This window comes from Sardina pilchardus, chromosome 18 (genome assembly GCF_963854185.1).
Source record: "Sardina pilchardus chromosome 18, fSarPil1.1, whole genome shotgun sequence".
Classification (NCBI taxonomy): domain Eukaryota; kingdom Metazoa; phylum Chordata; class Actinopteri; order Clupeiformes; family Clupeidae; genus Sardina; species Sardina pilchardus.
The window spans coordinates 11,959,769-11,979,853 of NC_085011.1; the positions used below are offsets into that span (position 1 = coordinate 11,959,769).

Here is a 20,085-nt window from a genome sequence, read left to right on the forward strand (position 1 = left end):
ACAATGAAAAAAAAATCAGCTACTCTTCATTGACCCTCAGTACATAATATATTTCTTCTGTGCACATTTCAATTACAGTGTTAGGCTTCAAGTAGTTCAAAATAGAATAAAAATTGTACATCGACCACTGGATGTGAAATAAGTTAATGAACATGAGAGAGGTAGTGAACCCTAATAAGACTCTTCAAAAGAGAGAGACAACTCAGATAAGGCCAAAGCTCCTCTAGTCATGCAGGATATGATATTTCAGTTCAAGGTCTTACTCTTGGTTGGTTGGTTTGAAGAGGAGGATGGGGGTGGGGGTGGGGGTGGGGAACCCTACCTAACCATTGTGGAGCTTCACTCTCAGTACAGAAAAAAAATCTCAAATGAAATAAAAATCATCATAAAAATAAAACAAAATATAAATTGGCGATCCGTCAAAACATGATGTGGTGTGACTTTGAAGTTGCCCCAGTGAAATAAACAGGGTCTTGTGAAAAGAGAAAGAACAACCTCTCCACCAGAAGTGAAAGTAAAATGGTTGATGCTTCCCAGGTCTGGCAGAGAAACAGGAACAGCGCATGCACGGAGAAACGGACGGCACATCTACCCCATCAACTTCACTCAAACCTTCAGGAAAATCAGGACGGAACATTCCCGGCAAAAGAAGGCTCCTCTGAATATGCCACATGGCTCAAAAGTAACTGGCTTCACCTGCCTCTACAGATTGATTGCCCAACAGGTGAGCGCACTGCTCAACGACACCATGAAGCTGTCTGGTCTACGCTCACAAACCTAAAAACCAAACAGAGATTGACAAAATCTATGTAATAATTTTTTTTGTCTCCAGCAAATCATTTGTTACTGTTAAGTGCTGCAGACAGAGCTACATATGTTGTAAGAGTTTTTACGAATATGACGCATGCATTTCCATTTATGTGCATTACACGACCAATGCCCATGGGCCGGAGTCCGTACTACATTATGAATGACAATATAATGCAAAAAGCTACAGTACATTTTATAGATTCATTTTAAAAGCATGAAGTCTATAATAGAATCCAGTTGCACTTAAGTAACCATCAAAGCTATTTAAAAAACATGATTACAATTCACTGGCTCACTGGCAACTTGCTCTTGGCACATGAATCTTTTAAGGTAAGTGAGTCGGTTCCTCATCTTCGACAAGGACTGGTGCATGCTCAAGTGGTCTGACTGCACCAATACAATTCGAACAAGCCCAAAGCCGAGGTGCTGTGACATCGCACTCCGAAAAAAAAAAGAATTCCTCTTCTTCACAAAGAGCACGCATGCACTTGGTTGCAAAACAAGCAACTCGATTTAAAAAAAGAAAAAAGCAGATACCATCGCACAAGTCTGAAGTTCTTCTATAAACCCGTTAATCGCCTCCAAGCCCTTGAGGTGTGAGGACTTATCGCTCCTGTAACCTGCATGTCAGGTGTGACCAAAGTCTCTGTCTCAATCACTATCAAATCACACTTCCATAGTCCAGCTAAGAACCACAGAAAGACCACGCAGAGTGGAGTAAGCCCTGTCCGAGACTGCACTCTGCACGACAAAACAGTGAAGAAGTTACTTCCAAGGACAGGACGCAAAAGAACTCATCTCGTTTGCTTTCCCACTATGGCTCTTACCGTGGTAGATTCTGTAGGTGGTAATACAGCCTCCGCATTACTCTGAATGTGGAGAATTATACTGGCAAACTCAGAGAGAGAAAGAACTGTATTTCTCTCTTCCTGTTACAGTGGTTACAAAAGCGCCTTGGCATTTGCAATGCAACAACCTGGAGCAAAACCTTCAGAGTCAAAACCCAAAACATGACCTGACGCCACCTTATAGTCTGATTCATTTTGTGTTTCCTCTCTCTCCGTTCTGAGCCACTCCCTATAAACAACTGAAAGATATTCTTCGAACAGTTCACGTTCTCACCATCGCAAAACACCCACTGTACACGGACAGCTTTACAGTGCTAAAGCAAACAAGGACTGTACAGCTACCTCCTAAAACAAGGCATCAGGATCTCTCCTCTTTAAATTATATGCTAAAACACACATAGAGAGTATGCACATGAAAAAATAAAACATTGTTTATATGCTAAGAAACAATTCTCTAATGATCAAGGTCATTTGACAAATAGATGGTGGAATTTTATTTTCAACGTTAAAAAAGGCTCCCCTTATTTGCTCTAGCTAGAATGACATCTCACGATCAGCACCTGTGCATCTCACACTCTCTCTTTCATACCATCTTTCTTTACAGCCTGGGAGGGACAGGACAGAGGTGCACAACAAACTCAAGTTTGTTGCCCACTTCAGCAGCTATTTTTTCTGCCCTTTTTTTTAAAAAGATAGGCATTGTGATTTTTGCAGTGGTTAATAACATCGGTGATTCAGTTTAGCTGCCCGGCCTCAATGCTAGCCCTTGCTGTTGTTGTTTTTTTTGTTTGTTGTTGTTTGCTGTTTCATTTCTCTTCCCAACTTCACGTAACTCTGCCAGAGACAGAAAAGTGACACAGTCGCAATGTTTTTCACTTTGTCCTAAATCCTCTCAAAAAATGACAATTGGCAATAAAAACTAAGTTTCCATCCATGTACCTCAAGAGCCTGGCATGGCCTGTCGCCATGAAAACAAATGAAAACATCCTCTCAAAAAATCCTAAAAGTCCACCCCTTAAACGTCAAGTTAGAATACATTTCTTTTTTTTTTTAAATTTCATGCAAAAGGGTGCTTTTTTCAACTTGATCTGTGTGGTCAAGCTCCACATCCCAACCAAAAAGAGCACTGCCGTTAAAATCTGCCTTAACTTTTGAGACATCATGAGAGTGTTAGAGGAAACAGACATGAAAAAGGATACAACAGAATGAGGGTGGCAGAGTAAGACGAAGGCGAGGGAGACAGACAGAGCTAGGGGAAGGAGGGAGGAGAGAAAAAGAGAAAGAAAGAGACAAGCAGAGAAAGAGAAAGAGAGAGATAGTGAGTTGAGAAGTGAAGAGCAAAGTTTCCTCAGAAAGTACAGTACAGGAAGCGAGAGTCTGTCGGTCGTTTATCGTTTTGTTTCATCTTGTCTCTCAACGTCACAGTTGCCTGAGGAGCTCCACTGGGCACTTGAGCAGGAACTGAGCGCTAGTGAGTCGCAAAAAGGATTGCTTAGCTTTTTTACCCCCCCATTGTGGCACCTTGTGTTTGCGTCGGGTTCGTTTTTGTTTCTGTTTGTGTCGTATTCATAAAAAGTTACGGTTAGCGGGGCTGCGCTCGGCGGGCCGAGGGACGGAGGTCCTTTTGTTTAGGTGTCCAGACAGGAGCCTCTCTTGCTCTCGAGAAGGTCCCGGTAAACGGAGGAGTTGAGGAAGCGGGGGTAGGAGTCGCGGTGCATCAGCGTGTAGATCTGCAGCTGGGCCTCCTCGTACATCAGCTGGCCGGGCTCCGACAGGCTCACGTTGATGCCCTCTCTCACGCGCGAGTCCAGGCTGACCTGCAACGGGAAACAGAATCCTGCCTCAAGGTGTGGAGGTCTTCTGCCAAACATGTGTGGACAGGGGGAGGGGGGGGGGGGGACCAGATAGATCCCAATTCCCAAAATGAGGAAGAAGGTATAACGTTACATTTGAGCCATTTTAGAATAGAATATATACTTTTTTGGAACAGAGAAAAGATTTAGGGGTGTAATAAACTGATGCAGCCATATTTCTAAGAACATCTGCATATGTTGCAAGTAACACCTTAACACCGATGTTTAATAAGCACTGATACCTATAGAAGAGAGGACCTGGACCATCTGAATAACAGGTGTGACTAATGTACTTTATATATGTCACCAGGGCATGAAGTTAACTTTTTTGGCCACCAGCCATTGTGGCGGGTGGATTTTGAAATCCACCAGCCACTGTGTACTTTTACCAGCCACATTTTTTTGTGTCCAAAATACAAATGAACAAAATATACATAGCCTAAGCACAGCTCATTACTGGAGTAACGTGCAAAGCCTCTTTTGAATGGCATCAGTGTAGACAGACATATCAGTCAAGACAATCACCTGATCTTACATGGTGTTACAGTGTATCTCTGTAAACATTGTTGCGAGTCTCGTTTTAACAGTGTTTCTCAGTGTTTCGTTGTTTTATTGGCTACCCGCCAATGTGGCAGGTAGGTTGAAAGTTTCACCTGCCAATCACAAAAGTTACCCGCATTTGGCTAGTTGGCGGGTGCCAATTTCATGCCCTGTATGTCACTATATACCCTTGTACAAATGAAAATATTTGTGCAAAACACCTCAAATCATTATTAAAGACACACTAAAAGGACACACTAAAATGTGTGCTATGCTATCATATACAGTACAATCTGTGATGAATATACTAACTTTCTCAGTGAGCTACAAGCAAAATGTTTGCATTTACTTCAATTCAATTCCACACTCTTGGAAAAGAACTTGAGAGAACAACAGCATTCTCACTGACCAGTGGTTTACTTCAATGTCTGAAATTATATTGGCGGATTAAAGCCAATCAATTACTGGATGGAGTGGCAAACAGATGCAAAGACATTAAGCAGCAATGAAAGTTCAAATGCAATTGATTGTGGTGCAGAATAGAAAACACTCTCTGTAATTAATATGGGGGACATTGGAGGGCTGTTTGTGATTACACAATACTTGATGTCTATTGCTTCACCGAGGATGAGAAAAACACTAATGCAGCTATAACAATAACAACAACAAACAATGCAATCTATTCATCATCTTATGTTAGAGTTGGCAAAACAACACGACTCATTATGCATGTAGTATAATATATGGTGGGCTAGTCAGTCAAGAACTGATAGGCATTGGCCAGTGCTGCAGGTTTTAAAGTTAGAGTTTAGATCTTTGGCTCATTTTCATATTCAGAATGATGGTGTCCTTGGAAAGGTAGCTGTACAAGTTAGTAGTACAATTGCGTATTATTGCTAGTAGTTTATGAGTGTTAAACAGCATGTTGGTCAAATGTTTTTGTTAAACCTTTGACATTAGTGAACTAAAAGCACCCTTACCTTAGCAGGACCCTATCCTAAGAAATGAATGACATAATAGGCGATGACCACTTAATTAAAATCGCATATGCAGAAAGCACAACAAAAGACAACTGACAGAAAACACCTTGCCAATCTGGTAAATGCAAACAGGCCAACACTCGTGTTATGCTTGAGAGTACGGGAGAAGAACTCCAAACGCTGAGGACTGTTATGGATTAGGATGACCCTTATGTATTTATGTATCTACAGTATGTTGTATGTATCATGTATGTATGTGTCTGTATGTTATACTATATGTTACTGTAATGTAACCCAATGTTGGAACCTGTACCAAGAGCTGTACTGAAGAGCTGTACTGATAACAAATTCCACCAGCCTGGCTGTGTGGTAATTAAAAATCAAATCAAATCAGATCAAGAAAAAAAAGCCGACGCGCTACCTCTTTTGGCGAGAGGATGGAGACGTAGTCCTCGTAGATGATCCTGGCTCTCTCCTCGATGGCGGCGGGGTTGCTCTCCTCCTTGAGCTCCTCGCAGGCCAGCCAGAACAGCAGGTTCTCCTCGCTGTACTCGGAGCGCAGGAATTCCCGGAATATGTCCCGGCCTTCCGTGGAGCGCATCATCTGCTCGAAGCTGCGTGCCCAGGAGACCACCTCGTCCAGTGTGGGGTGTCTGGCAGGAGGGAGGGAGGGTGGGGAGGGGAGAGGCAGGGGGGTGAGTGCACAAACAAATAACATCAAGATGGAGGGCACTCTGCTGGTCTGAAGCAGACCATTAGGCCATAGTGCCCCTAATGATTGATCAGATTGAAATCAGCACACATGGCGAGCCATACCCTGTGCATTAAGTTTCCATGAAGACAGTGAAAAGTGTGGTTTCAGTGGACTGAGAGCGAGAGAGAGAGAGAGGGAGAGAGAGAGAGAGAGAGAGAAAGAGAGAGAGAGAAAGAGAGAGAGAGAGAGGGCCTAGAGAGAAGAAAATGGCTTTGCCATGTGATGTGACCTTAGAAATCCTCAGAGGGAACAGCTGTTCGAAACAAACAGCTAAAAGTGTGGAAGAGGTGAGTGAAAAAAAAGCATGCTCTAATTGGCTAATACAGGGAGTTAGAGTGCATGTACACACACACACACACACACACACACACACACACACACACACACACACACACACAGCACACACACACAGCACACACACACACACACACAGCACACGCACACAGCACACGCACACGCACACACACACACACACACACACACACACACACACACACACACACACACACACACACACACACACAAAAACACACACACACACACACCATGATGGGGCCATCATTTAAAGCTGCAGTAGATAAGAGGGTCCACAACACACGAGTGACTTCCTTCCTTTTCTGTGTGTGTAGCATGTGATGCAGGAATGACAAGCCAAATAGGGGCTGATTGGACAGAGACACTGAAGGACTGTTAACTCCCTCGCACTGACATCTCCATGTGATTAATGTCATTTGCGATCAGCCAATCAGGTGGACATAAACATGCATTAGAGGGAGGGGAAGGAAGCCCATATTAGTGTTGCGGAACAGAGAAGGAGAGTCGTGCTTCCTAACTGCTTCCTGTCTACTGCAGCTTTAACCACTCCCAAGATGCTAATTACAAATCGACATCACACCAAAATTCATCACACCGTCCTTTGCATAATCGTTATGACACATACCACAGTGTTAGATTTCCATCCAAGGTGTCATGCTACGTATGTGGCGATCAAGTGAAAACCATCAGAGGATGTGTCAACAGAATCAACTGAAAATGTGACGTTAGTGACTGCAAGATGGGTCATTTTTCTCAAAACAGACTTGACACAAAGAAGAACCACAACCTTTCGGGAGTTAACAGCATCCAACTTTTACACATCAAAGAAGACATTTTCACATTTTTCACATCTGCCACGGAAAGTGAGTTAAAAAAAAAAAGGTCTGGTGACTTACTGTTCCTCTATGCTGTCCATTGGGAAGGGCGGCTTATTCTGTTCCCCTCTGTCCGCATTCCTGCAGGAGTGCAGAGAAGGAATATGGGACTTTAGAAATGTTACACATCTTACACATCCAGACAGACAGACTATTTTAGATGTACAGTAACTTCCTGCTCTGAAGAGCTTCTGTAACCTGTCTGAAGCACAATGCCACCCCGGGGCCAAAACAAACCCTACAATATGCTAACATTTACCAACATTTACAAGCTGTCATCAACTTAATCTTGATAATGTCAATAAATCTGTTAATCAATGTGTGCAATCATACTCTGTGGTGTTCTGTCTCTTGCCTATGCCCCAGTCCACTCAAAGCTGGTGGCTCTATGACAAACTGGTTGGCAGTACTTTGTCAGAGAAATATGAGGGCATGAGTATAATAAACAATGTTCATTAATTGTAATCAAAGTAAAACTTTAAATAACTGAGATATGAATTTGAAGTCGCATTGCCCAGCTCCAATTTTGAAATGGCCCTTGCCTTGCAGGGAAGAATCTCTGCAGCACAATCTGATACAGTACATCTAAAACAGACAGAATTGGCTTAGGAGAAGCCTAAAATCTCTAGCAGCTCGAGAGTTGAAACTATGGACATACGTAGTCCATATGGACATGGACAACACATCTACAGCTCCATGGCTGAGTAGAAAATAAAAAATAAAAAACCTGTAGTACTTTTCTCTCCTGAGAATCGTAAAAAAAAAAAAAAAAAAAACTGCCAGTGTGTAGAGCACCAAGAGCACAATCACGAAATGTACAATCCACCATTTCGAAGAGAGCAACAGCACAAATGTGAACCACAGAGGCAATCACAAAGACAAAAACAAACAAAAACACCCTCACAACTTGCACTTTTTCAAAGCATTCAGGAACACCCCCCCCCCACCCCCTCCTCCCCAAAGGCCCGAAACAATCCCGGGTGTCTATTTTCTGCCGCGTACGGTGATGTTTTAGCTTCCCCCACTGTCTCTCAATCAAAGTCTTCATTGTGCCAACATAATTGGGCGCACTAGCCACAGGGCTTTCACATGCAAGGGAAGATGCTAAATATATACCGTGGTGGACACAGCTGTTTGGCATGTGATGCCGAGATGGAAATAGCTGTTCACAGACAAGATAATGGCACCACAAAGAAGCAGGGGTGGGGTGGGGGGGTGGTGGTGGTGGTGGGGAGGTTGTAGAGGCAATGGGGTGTTCTGTTCATGTACGCAGGGCCTCACAAACAGTAGCTTGTCCACCTCCCTCAATGTTTTCTTTATTTCATACAGTATTTATATTTATAAAAGCGCTATAAATAGCTGGTGCTGATCTCTGCGAGGGCACCCTCAGTCTTGCCTTGTTTGGTCGGCCCAGACACAGAACCTGGACATGGGAACGTTCGAGCCAGTCGGTGATCCGTTTATGCTGGAGCGTGTTCAGTTTGGGGGACACATAGTTGTACATTTTTGGCACTGAGGAAAATGAAGTACGGTGGCCGAACCAACCATCTCATAGACCCAGTGTGTTTATTGACACGCTACACACTTTATTCAATGTTGCACTTATGCAAACGGATGCAAATGTTAATGCACCCATGCATACAGATGCTGTATAGGGCATACAATACACACGCGCGCACGCACACACACACACACACACACACACACACACACACACACACACACACACACACACACACACACACACACACACACACACACACACACACACACACACACACACACACACACACACACACACAATAGGCAAATTCAGATTCAACATCAGAGACCACATACGGGTGCCTCTGATCCCTAGATCAGGGGAAACTTCAGTTCTTTCATGCAAACATCTTGATGATTCGATCATCAATAACAGGCCATGTTTCCATGTACTGAGTACTGAGAGGAGGAGGCAGGACACCACCCTTCCATTCTTAGAATCAATCTGCCTATCTCCCTGAAGACGGGTTTGTCTGCCGAGAGCTCCAGGGTGCTACTAGGAAAGTTGCGGGGGAAGCATTCCAGGAAGGGTGCCTCAGAGAAAGACTACAATGTCAGACAAATTAGCCTCATTCACTCCAATGGACGTAAACAAACCTCCCTCCGTCTTGGCGACGTCAACAGACAAACCCTCGGCTGTTTTAAAAGCAAGTATACTGAGTATACCATGTACCTTCACCGGCCCAGCACCGTCTTAGATAGATCAGGGATCGTCTCTCAGAACATTATACCCTCAAAACAAATAGTGCCTGAGCTAATGAATTTATTGTCCTTTTCTTTAATTTTTTTTGTCTATACACTAACTCTAAAAATAAATCTTTATCTAATATGAAATCTCTCTGCGGCGTAGGTGTCTTAGTCATATCATTTCATTTTCGACATGCTCTCAACAGATGAACTGTATATTCACGTATCATTATGCTGCATTGTCCTGTCAGAATGACATGTTTCACAATTAGGCTTTATATACATACAGCACATATCGCACAATATACCATATAGTTTTGAAAGGTAACTGTAATATACCATATAGTTTTGAAAGGTAACTGTAATATATCATATAGTTTTGAAATGTAACTGTATAAGTGAGGTGCTTGAGTGTGTTGGTGTTGGTGTTGGTGGTGGTGTTGGTGGTGGTGTTGGTGGTGGTGGTGGTGTTGGTGTTGGTGTTGGTGTTGGTGTTGGTGTTGGTGGTGGTGTTGGTGTTGGTGTTGGTGTTGGTGTTGGTGGTGGTGTTGGTGGTGGTGGTGGTGTTGGTGGTGGTGGTGGTGCTTACCAGAGGCATTTGCAGCAACCGCACCAGCACAGGCAGCAGGTGTTGGGCCTGGGGGGTCCGGGATCCTGGGGGGGTCCTTCGATGTGTGGCTGCTGCCGTTTTCTCATCTCACTTCCACTTACACTGCGCGGCTGCGTTGGAGAGGAGAGGAGGATGGAGGGAGGGACGGAGGGATGGAAACGGATGGATGAAGAGAAACGGACAGAGGAAGTAAGAAGTTTGAATTAGAAACTGACTGTGCACGGGATCTGTGCAAAACATCTGTACAAACAAGACACAAGAGTTTCACCCAGCTGACATTTTTAATCAAATCTAACACTGACAGGAGACCTACAAAGAATAAGATATCTAAAAATCACACACAGACAGAAATCTGGAGACAGACCCTGGAACAGTCCCACAGACAGAATGGCTCATCTAGACAGGATGAAGGCAGTACAGAGGAGGGGATATCCTCGCCTGTGGCTACATCACACTGTCACACAAGAGCTCAGATCACTTCCCATTTTTATCTTGTATGGAAAGTGACAAAAACGTCAGAAGCGGATGAAAAGCGCACAGGATTAGAAGAGCAAGGCTCACATGCAAATGACTGCCAGCCAATGGAATATAAATTCCACAGCCTGATGTAAGCAGATGAGGCGGGCAATCATATCTGTAACTTAAACTGGGTGACCGGGGTCACACACAACATCTCCATAAATAGCATCTACACTTAAGTAGAGAGCCCCTCTAAAAGTCCACATTTCTGACCAGAATTGAACACAGGGGAGAAAGAATACCATGCACAGGCTTTGAGTCACTCCGAAACACAATAGTTCAATAGTTCCCCATTAAGAGTCATTAGGGACGCCCTGGGTACACCACTCCTGCTACATGACAGGAAATGATGACACAAAAGGAAGTGATGCGCTGGAGTCTTGCTGGAGTGGTCTGAACACAGACTCCAGCGTCTCTGAGCCAAAGCCCTGTGCTGCTGCTGCTGCTGCTACGAGACAGACAGGAGATCACTCATACAGGGGAAGGGGAGGGGGTGAACAGAGAGAAACACCATAGATAGTCAGGAGACCAAGAGAGGCAGAGAGAGAGAGCGAGAGAGAGAGAGAGAGAGAGAGAGAATTTACGCAAGGTTATTCAGACCAGTGACATTCTGCAACATTATCAGACAAACGGGTCCTTAACAACTAACCCTATGAGAGGAAGAAGAGAGCGAGAGATAGAAACTCATACTGTACATGGTGCAGCTGCGCGGAGTCGAGGCTTGTTCTAGCTCACTCAGAAAAGAACAGACGCATTGAATAGGGAGCTCTGAAGCACTCTTCCATCCCTGGGTCAGTGTTGAGTACCACAGAGAAAATCAAAGGTAACAAATACAAGAGCAGATCCATTTGTCCCTGGGAATACTTTACTGTACATGTTAGGTCCATCACCATCAGTATAGGATCTAGTCAGCACTTTTTTATGCCAACTCTGTGTTTTGTTGCAAGGCCATCTCTACGATACACTATAAATAGTACCTAGTACACATATATAATTCCACTGAAAACAAAACAAGAAAAATGGACTTAAAATAAAATATTCTTCGCGTTACAAATGAAATACCTCATGAAACAGACACATTGCATGCCTACAGAGCGGACTTGAAATGTTTCTGGCCCTTGTCTAACTACAGACAGCATAAGACCTTAAGAGACACGACTTCCTCCAAAAGCACACAGAGCAGCTATCGCTGGCCCTGATCTGGGCTGAATGTGGTGTGTGTGGCCGGCATTTACTGTATCTGTCCCAACACTCCATCTCCCTGAGAACAGACAGAGAGGCGTGTGGCGTGGAGAGCAGCGATGACACATTCCAGACTACATGAGGAGTGTCAGACTAAAGTGTGGGGGGACCAAATGGCGGAGAAGTGCGTGTGTACTGTTGAAGACAGGACACTGTTATTTCCAGCTTTCTCTTTCTCTCTCTTGTCTCTTCCATGAACCCCCCCCCCCCACACACACACACACACACACACACACACACTCCCCCCCCACCCCTTCAGCTCAGCCACTTCCCTCTGAGGGCCATTCTCAGTTGAGCATTTGGTTTTGTCACTTCTGTCCAAAACAACACGGATTTGAAGAAATAGTGTGAGTTTGCTGTGACGCACAGTTGAAGGGGTTTCTCGTGAGATGACAGGTGCTGTCTCAGAGAGAATGAAATCTGTGTTATGGAGAATTACCAGAGACACTGTTGTAGTAAGGGAGAACGGTATCAACAACATGATGTAGCCAATCAGTAAAATTTGTAATGACTCTAAGACTGTTCTGGTTGAGCTGCCAAACTGCTACATTGTGCTTTAATTAATATGGCAGATTAACATTAGTTCATGAGATTCATTTCTTTTCTTTTTTTTTTTGGTTTTGATATTGTTTTGACAGCATGTCACAACACATAAAACACCCCATGACTATGCAGCTCTTGTCATAACCGCTTTCAAATTAATAGCACAGCTACAGTATATAGCCTGTCTTATGAGTGAGCATCTTATATCTAGGCTATTTTAAGCAACTTCCAGCTCAATTTCATGACATGATTGACAGATTGGCAAATCCTTGCTGGTTCACACTAGGTTGGGGGCAGTCAAAATAGACAGCTGACAGGAAATCAAGAAGTGTGGAAGAGCTACATCTTCGTCTATGTTAGAGGCCAGCCAAAGCCACCTCTGTCATCAGAAAGTTGGATAAACACTGTGCTCGTGAAATTACATACATGATGTACAAATCGGTCAACACACACTAGAATGGACAACATAAATGGGCAGTAAACACAGGACAGAAATAAAGTTGAAATAGGAATTGGAAAAGGGAAAGAAAAACAGGAAGACAACCAAAAGACAGAAGTATCAGGAAACACACACCGCTCTGATGTGCGCCACAATAGTCTGATCACACGGCCAGTCTGTGTCAAGAGAGGTTTGGATTTGTTCATATGTGATACATAGATACAGCCATTACACAAGAAAGCAGTACTGAAGCCAGAGATTTGATCAGTGGTTTGCCACCTTACTTCCACCACTGAATGCTCACTGCTGTTTACTGGCACTTTTATGTGTATGACCCTGTAATGGTGAGTAGCGTACCTCTACTATAGGTCATCCCTGAACACAACGCACCAGCAATGGCTCATTTGGTACAGCAACTTTTTTAAAACTAGTAAGCAACTAAAGACATTCACACTCAAACAAGTTTTAAAAGCAAGTCAAATTCACCAAGGAAGAGACGGGTCCGACATGTCTGAGCACAGGAGAAGCATGTGATCAATGTCTGTCTCTGGTCATTTGCGAAGCACTTTAACTTGAGGAAAGGGTGAGTACTGCGTGAATAGATGGCTATGATGAAGTGATCGGTGGCTATAGGATAATGGAATCATGAATCAACGCAGAGGTCAGCAACGTTATGGTCAAGATGAGGACCCAATCATGTCTCCACACCACAAGTCCCCTCTGTGAGATACAGTATGGCACAATCTCAGCCACTGTTAGTTTTCCCCCTTGAGGACGTGCCACTAAGTACTAAGTACCCAAAGTACTCTGGAATCAAGGGATTCAATAGGTCAGCCTAAGGAGAGCTCAATACAGCCACAGAGAGAGCGCCAATTTCACCAGAGAGGACACTCACTGATCAGTGTAGCTCAAGTGATGGAACAGTGAGTCGGTAATGTTAAAAGTCAATGTTTGGGGTAATGTATTTGCTAAACTCCCAAATGCAAGTCGTTTTTACACGACTTGCTCACTAAACAGCAGTGAGCATTCAGTGGTGGAAGTAAGGTGGCAAACCACTGATCAAATCTCTGGCATTCTAGTGTGTGTTGAAGTCAAATGAAGTCTGTGCCATTACCGCATCCTTGCACGGTACCCATGCTTCTCCTGTTACACAGCAAATACACAAACAGGGGAGCTTGAGGCACTGGCGAGAATGGCTTCCACCCCCTGGGAACACAAGTAGAGCTCAATCTTAAGCAAAATGTTTGTGAAATGTCCCTAAATATACATAGCGGGGCCTAGGTACAGCCCTATGCATCAGAGTTCTCTTCCCAGACCCAGGGATCTTCCCCAGAGACATACTCTGGTCAAGCCATCACTATCAGCCTGGAAGTTTTCCCTGGACACTGCCTTTACATTCCAGCGTGAGACATATCTGTTTATGGTTGTTTGTTGTTTGCCCATAGTTGTTTGCCCATAGTTGTTTGCCCATCTGTGATTACCGTATGTGACCAATAAGAAGAACTTCATAATCATCAGTTATGACAAATATAAAATGACAAATTATGTCCACAACAAGAATCTCACTTAAATCAACTGGGAAGTACACAACAAAAAAATATTTACTGAAGCACTATCCTCATAGTTATATGAATAATGTTATGTTTATTTATAAACCATATTAAACATCTGTATCAAGCTGCCGTAACAAACGAAACTACAGAAAGTCGATAAACCGATAAATCACCAAACTATGAATAGAGCAAAATGCAAAAAAATGTGAAGCACACCAAAACAAACACAAGCTGTGTGTATTTGATGCACTATCTCAACCTGGGTCTCTCACACCAACCGCGCATTTTGCATTGTTGTGTGTTTTTTCTATCTATTTACATGCTTGTATGCAATTTGGATCCCCTCAGTGCAAAGGTGCTGGCCACTGTCTTCCTTCAAATGATATTGTAGATGATGCCAAAGTAGCAGTGGCAGCATGAGATTGAGAATCAAGAAAAGTGTAACCTAGAGACCTGAATCTACCTAGAAACAGAGCTACAGTATGACCGATGCTAGGCATATGAGTACATTTACAACTGAACGCAAAACCAAATGATCCCATGGTTGATGGCATAAGCAAATACTGATTACTGCATCAGGTTGGTGGCAGTTTGCAAAACAAGATGCCATTTGGCTATCAAGCAACTCCAGGGCATCCTAAAGTCACGTACCAGGTAGAGAATTATCTCTCTCTCTCTCTCTCTCCCCACCCATACACACATACACACACACACACACAATTCTTTACCAAACTAAAATTCAAGCAGCAAAGAAAAGCAGTCAGCGAAATCACATTGCGAATGACCAAAATGCGTCCAAGAACGCTTGCTTTTTACAAAACTCATCTTTCACTAATAGCAAGTCATCACCAAACCAGATGCATATCTCCAAGTAACTGTTTTTTTAAATTGGATAATGTTCATGTTATTGACAAAAGATGCAGACCATCACTTGAAAGACTGGACAGCAACAACTACAACCAACCTGTGTGAAACAATGGGACAATCTGGAAAAAAATCAATCCAATCATAATGATCATAGAGAATGTATCATCATTCAGAAATGAACTTGTGAAATACTATAGCAAAGTGAAATAGACAGCTAATCAGTATTCTTTTGAGTCCACCACCAAACCATTCCCTTCTGTTGTTTTTAGTGACGATTGAATCAAATGACCACATACAGTACGTCATTTGGCACGCCACTGCAATTTGGCAAAAAAAAATTCGTTTTCATGAATGAGATGCCTGTGGCTGATTTCGAGGAAGGTAAGATGTTGTGTTTTCTAAGGCCCAGTGGTGAAACCATGATCAAACATATAGTGATGCAGGCATACTGTTACTGGACTTTCCCTAATGCTGGCTTGGCATTCAATTTGTCTTAGTGGCCTCATTTTTTTTTTGCATTTGAGCAAATTTAATCATTCCTCAATCATATGCAAACAATCAAGGTTTGAATGACAAATAGGGTAACTTAACAAACATTTCACAAACACCACGTCACTGAAACTGATATGACTGCACACATGGTTGACACATATAGATAACTATTGAACCTATTAGCATGTCATGCTTTACAGCAAAATAAATATGCCTATAAAGGTATAGATAAATAGATACCTAGTACTTGTAACACTAAACAGCAAACAATTGCATATATTTTGCATGGATTTTAAGTAAGTAAGTAAATTTAAGTACGAATGTCCAAAATATGTTAAATTATTATGCACACGGGACACGATTATATGAGGCAGTTTTGAGAATTTCCGTTCTAATCTGAGAAGTGTGCCAACGCGACTGAGAGAACAGATACACAGTGTTTAAGCACATTTTCTAATCATATATCCTCCTCTAATGTACCCCGTCACACAACAACAACAACACTCAAATCATACCAGAACCTGCTTCACACACTGCCTCCTCCATCACACACATGAAAAGCGATCCTACCTGGACATGCATTGGGATGTTGTCCACCATGATAACTCTCCTTTTACTCAAGACTACTGCCATCAAGATCCCATGGGCATTCCTGAACTGACTGTCCGCCACACACACTTCTGTCTGTCTGATACTGTAACTGGGAAGCCAGTGCAAATACGCAAAATATGCAAAAATGTCTGTGGTGGCCATTTAATGAGGGCAAGCCAGTGGAAAAACATGGACGCTGATGCAAAACCCAGTGAGGAACACCATTGTTCTAACTTACTAGACAGCGGGTACAGGTATGCAAATAGGACTCGCATTATATTCGTAAGAACCGGTAATAAACCAAAAGTTTTTTCCAAAGCTGTTTTGCAAACCCACTCCAGTACAGGCACAGCAGATGATGACATCATGTTGGTTGTCAATTATGATCTTCCACGTCATCTACCGAAAAAAGGCACTGTATGTTTGGGAACACACAACCAAATATTGTGTACGGAAAAGTCGATTTATTTTTTCAAACTGCATTCTCGATTTGCCCAAACCACTGATGCATGTAAGAAATGTGTCAGATCCAGTTCCATTCTTGTGTGTATTTAACATATCCTGTTCAAGTTAAGCAACCTCAACTAAAACATTTAATTACATTCCCGTCCCATTTCCACTCCTGTCGTCTCCTGAGACGAAATGTTCAGACATGCTGCTGCAGCAAGGGCTGCTCTAAATGAACTGATGTGGGCACCCATAGGCAACCACTCCATGTTTTCACTCTCTTACTGTATTTACACACAAAAGCCATGTACAGTACAGCGTTTCACAGCACTTCTCTATTTAAGCACACAGTGACCAGTTCAGAATACAGGCAGTATTCAGTCATAAAACTGAACAGGGTTTGTTTTGTTTTGTTTGTGTGGGTATAACAACAGCGTAACAGCTTACAATGGAAGAGGAAACAGTACAGTATGTCAGAAATTCTGCTTTAAAAATCAAAACACAGAAGTTAGGAGCACTATACAGTATCATGACCTAGAGATGCTAAAACCTCTCCCTTTCTCTCTCTCTCTGTCTCTCTCTCTTTCTCTCTCTCTCTCTCTCTCTCTGTGTGTGTGTGTGTGTGTGTGTGTATGTGTGTGTGTGTGTGTGTGTGTGTGTGTGTGTGTGTGTGTGTGTGTGTGTTATAGGGCTTTAAGAAAAATATTTAAATGTGATTTTTCTGACAAATAATGTGATTGCAATTTGATTTGCAGTCATGAAAGTCAAGCTTCAAGGAATATTTCGGCATTTTACACTTTAAGCCCGCTTTCTGTATTGCCTAGCATGAAAACGAGAGTTTGACACCGAAATCTCGACGATTGAGCCTGTTTGTGGAATTTGGCAGCTTTAGAATGGAGCTCTGTATGACTTTAACTTTGCTCGCTTTGTGCATGGACTATTCTGTCCTTAAAACACCCCTAAACGTTTGTTTTTAAAAATGTGCAGCTCACCGAGTGGTTACTGGTCTTCAACGATCTTCTATAGCAAGTTTAGCAGCAAAATACTGCTTTTATCAGGGATTTTCGAAATCCCGGAAGTACTTTTTCACATACCTCACAACCGTGTGTGCCTGTAACACAACAGAATTTGAATTCACTGCGAAACTTGCTATAGAAGATCGTTGAAGACCAGTAACCACTCGGTGAGCTGCACATTTTTAAAAACAAACGTTTAGGGGTGTTTTAAGGACAGAATAGTCCATGCACAAAGCGAGCAATGTAGAAGCCAAACAGAGCTCCATTCTAAAGCTGCCAAATTCCACAAACAGGCTCAATCGTCGAAATTTCGGTGTCTAACACTCGTTTTCATGCTAGGCAATACAGAAAACGGGCTACATCCCATGACTAGGAAATAGTTGCTTGCTTACTCTTTTCTCACTGGGAAAGATCAGCACTACTTCAACTAGGCTTTTTTGCTGTACTTTCATTGTACTGCTGTCTGTGGTGTTTTTTCAAGTTGCTACATGTTCATTGTGTTTTCTCAGAAGGTCAAAACTGTTTGACAGTAGGTTTTGCCTAGTACCTTGGTTTGCTTCTGGTAAACCCAAATTACTCGCAAATCATCATAGGTAAACCCAAATTATCGCAAGCTGTAGAATTAATTGCAGCCTTCGCGATTTGCCCATTGCATTAGTTGAAACGTTCAATTTCGAAAACATCTTTCAGCCCCAGTGCGTTATGTTTTTCTAAGCTGTACATGGCTATGAGGACACCAAGGCAATATTGTTGTCTGAGGACTTGTATATGGCGCAGAAGCACACTGTAAAACCCATGCTATTTTCCTCCAGTGTATGCTTAGTCATTAAGGATTTGCATGTGTTTGAATTCAGCAATCATTGGGCAAGACCTACAGAACAAAAGGGCCTTGCTATGTTGACATAGTGGCAACAATGTTGTCTCTTAAACTTTCTGTAGCCTTTTTGGTAGTGGTACCAACTTACAGTATGCGGTCACCTCCGAAGGCAAAACAGAGCATGTGCTTAGCAAGTAGGAAATCTCTGTCTGACTATCTGTTTTTCTCTCTATCTACACCTCTCTCTCTCTCTCCCTCTCTCTCTCTCTCAGTCTCTCTCTCTCTCTCTCTCTCTCTGTCTCTCTCTCTCTCTCTCTCTCTCTGTCTGTACTTCATCGTACACATTCCAGGGCAGGAGCAAGTGATGCATAGCACTAGTCACGGTTGGCTGCACAGTACGGGCCTCCTCTTACCATCATTCACAAAGAGCAGCTCTGAGGGGGATGTTACACAGGCAGACCAATGACTGTCGGACAAGCGAGGCTGGGGGGTGTGCTGTGCGGGGGGGCCGGGTAACACTGTAGGCCTAAAGGCAAAATGTAACACGTTTGTTTTCATCACATCTCCGCCACAACAGCAGGGTAAAGCAAGACCTCGTAAATAAAGTGGCACTCACAGTCGTCAATCAGGCTTGCGTCAGCGTGCACTGTGCTGTGCTGTGCTGTGATGGCTTATCATGGCTATGAAATGATCTTATTGTGTGTGCTTGTTTTTTTTAGCTGGAACATGTGTCAAAAGATGTGCTGTATTTCAGTGGATGGTGCTCAAAAAGCTAATCACATGCAGTGATGACATACATGACGTGACATGACCTGCACATGAACTACAAACAAGAAGTAATAAATGAATAAATTAATTAATTAATTAAACATGCTCCAACAACATATGAGAGAGTGAAGCAGTCAAACAACATTCACATACGTCACGTGAGTATATGTGTGTGTCTGAGGGGGTTGGAATGCAGTGCTTAACTTACCATGCAAATTAGCGTGTGTCCTTGGTGATATCAGTCTGGAAAATCATGACGTAGAGGTGAGAGGTCAAGCTGGGGCACGGTGTAAAGAGGAAGAGTCCACTCTGTTTTCTTGTTCACTCACTCTCACCATCACCGTCAGATGGCGTCAGCAGAAGGAAAGGGGGGCGGGGGGGGGGGCAGTTATGGTGAGGGGGGTGGATGGAGAGGAGGGCCAGGGGTTTGGTTTGGTTTGGGGAGAGGGGCGGACGGAGGTCGAAACACCACAGAGCTCCCCCACCACCACGCTGTCAGCCAGACTCAGGACCACGGTCGGGACTGGGACCGGGGTGTACCATTAAGGGCTGAGGCCTTGCACAGGGGGCATCTGAAAGATCAGAGGGAACATCTGTAAGGCACTGGATGATGATTGGAATGTCACCACCACCTTAGATGAGGGGCTTGCACCCTTCACATTGCGATTTTGAGCTTTTTGAAATCTTTTCATTGCTGATGTCACCACAGAGTGATTTTCCTCACTCCACACAAATTAAGAGTTGCATTTGTTACATTTATCTTAATATAAGCATATTTTCCCTTCTTCCTTGAATTCATACATGTCACATCATTATTTCTTAATTGATCTTAAATGTAGGCATATTTGATCATGCAAAAATATCTTTTATAATACCATTGTTCATCAACACAATCAGGCAAACAGAATGGGCTGATTTAGAATTAAATTCTAATGACATCGTTGACAAAGACTGACAAGAGGAAGCTCATGTCGCTC

At 43.1% G+C, this 20,085-nt stretch overlaps 1 protein-coding gene across 2 annotated transcripts; it reads right to left on the reverse strand.

Annotated features, from left to right (window-relative positions):
• Positions 1-286: 286 nt before the first annotated feature.
• rgs17 (regulator of G protein signaling 17) lies at positions 287-19,427 on the reverse strand. Of its 2 annotated transcripts, none has more exons than XM_062520222.1 (5): positions 19,317-19,427; positions 9,794-9,924; positions 6,997-7,056; positions 5,453-5,684; positions 287-3,475 (listed from the first exon to the last, which is right to left on the reverse strand). In XM_062520222.1, the coding sequence occupies exons 1-5, from the start codon at positions 19,317-19,319 to the stop codon at positions 3,287-3,289; spliced, it is 615 nt and encodes a 204-aa protein (XP_062376206.1). In that variant the 5' UTR covers positions 19,320-19,427; the 3' UTR covers positions 287-3,286. The 2 variants fall into 2 exon arrangements, with proteins under 2 accessions (XP_062376206.1, XP_062376205.1); XM_062520221.1 differs by lacking the exon at positions 19,317-19,427 and adding an exon at positions 16,040-16,102.
• Positions 19,428-20,085: the final 658 nt, after the last annotated feature.

Excerpts from the sequence above, each read along its gene's own strand:
- rgs17 (XM_062520221.1), bottom strand. The coding sequence starts at position 16,102 with ATGGCAGTAGTCTTGAGTAAAAGGAGAGTTATCATGGTGGACAACATC. Across the intron at positions 7,057-9,793 it reads GGTTGCTGCAAATGCCTCTG|GAATGCGGACAGAGGGGAAC; the intron begins GTAAGCACCACC and ends GCACTCCTGCAG. Across the intron at positions 5,685-6,996 it reads ATGGACAGCATAGAGGAACA|ACACCCCACACTGGACGAGG; the intron begins GTAAGTCACCAG and ends CCCTCCTGCCAG.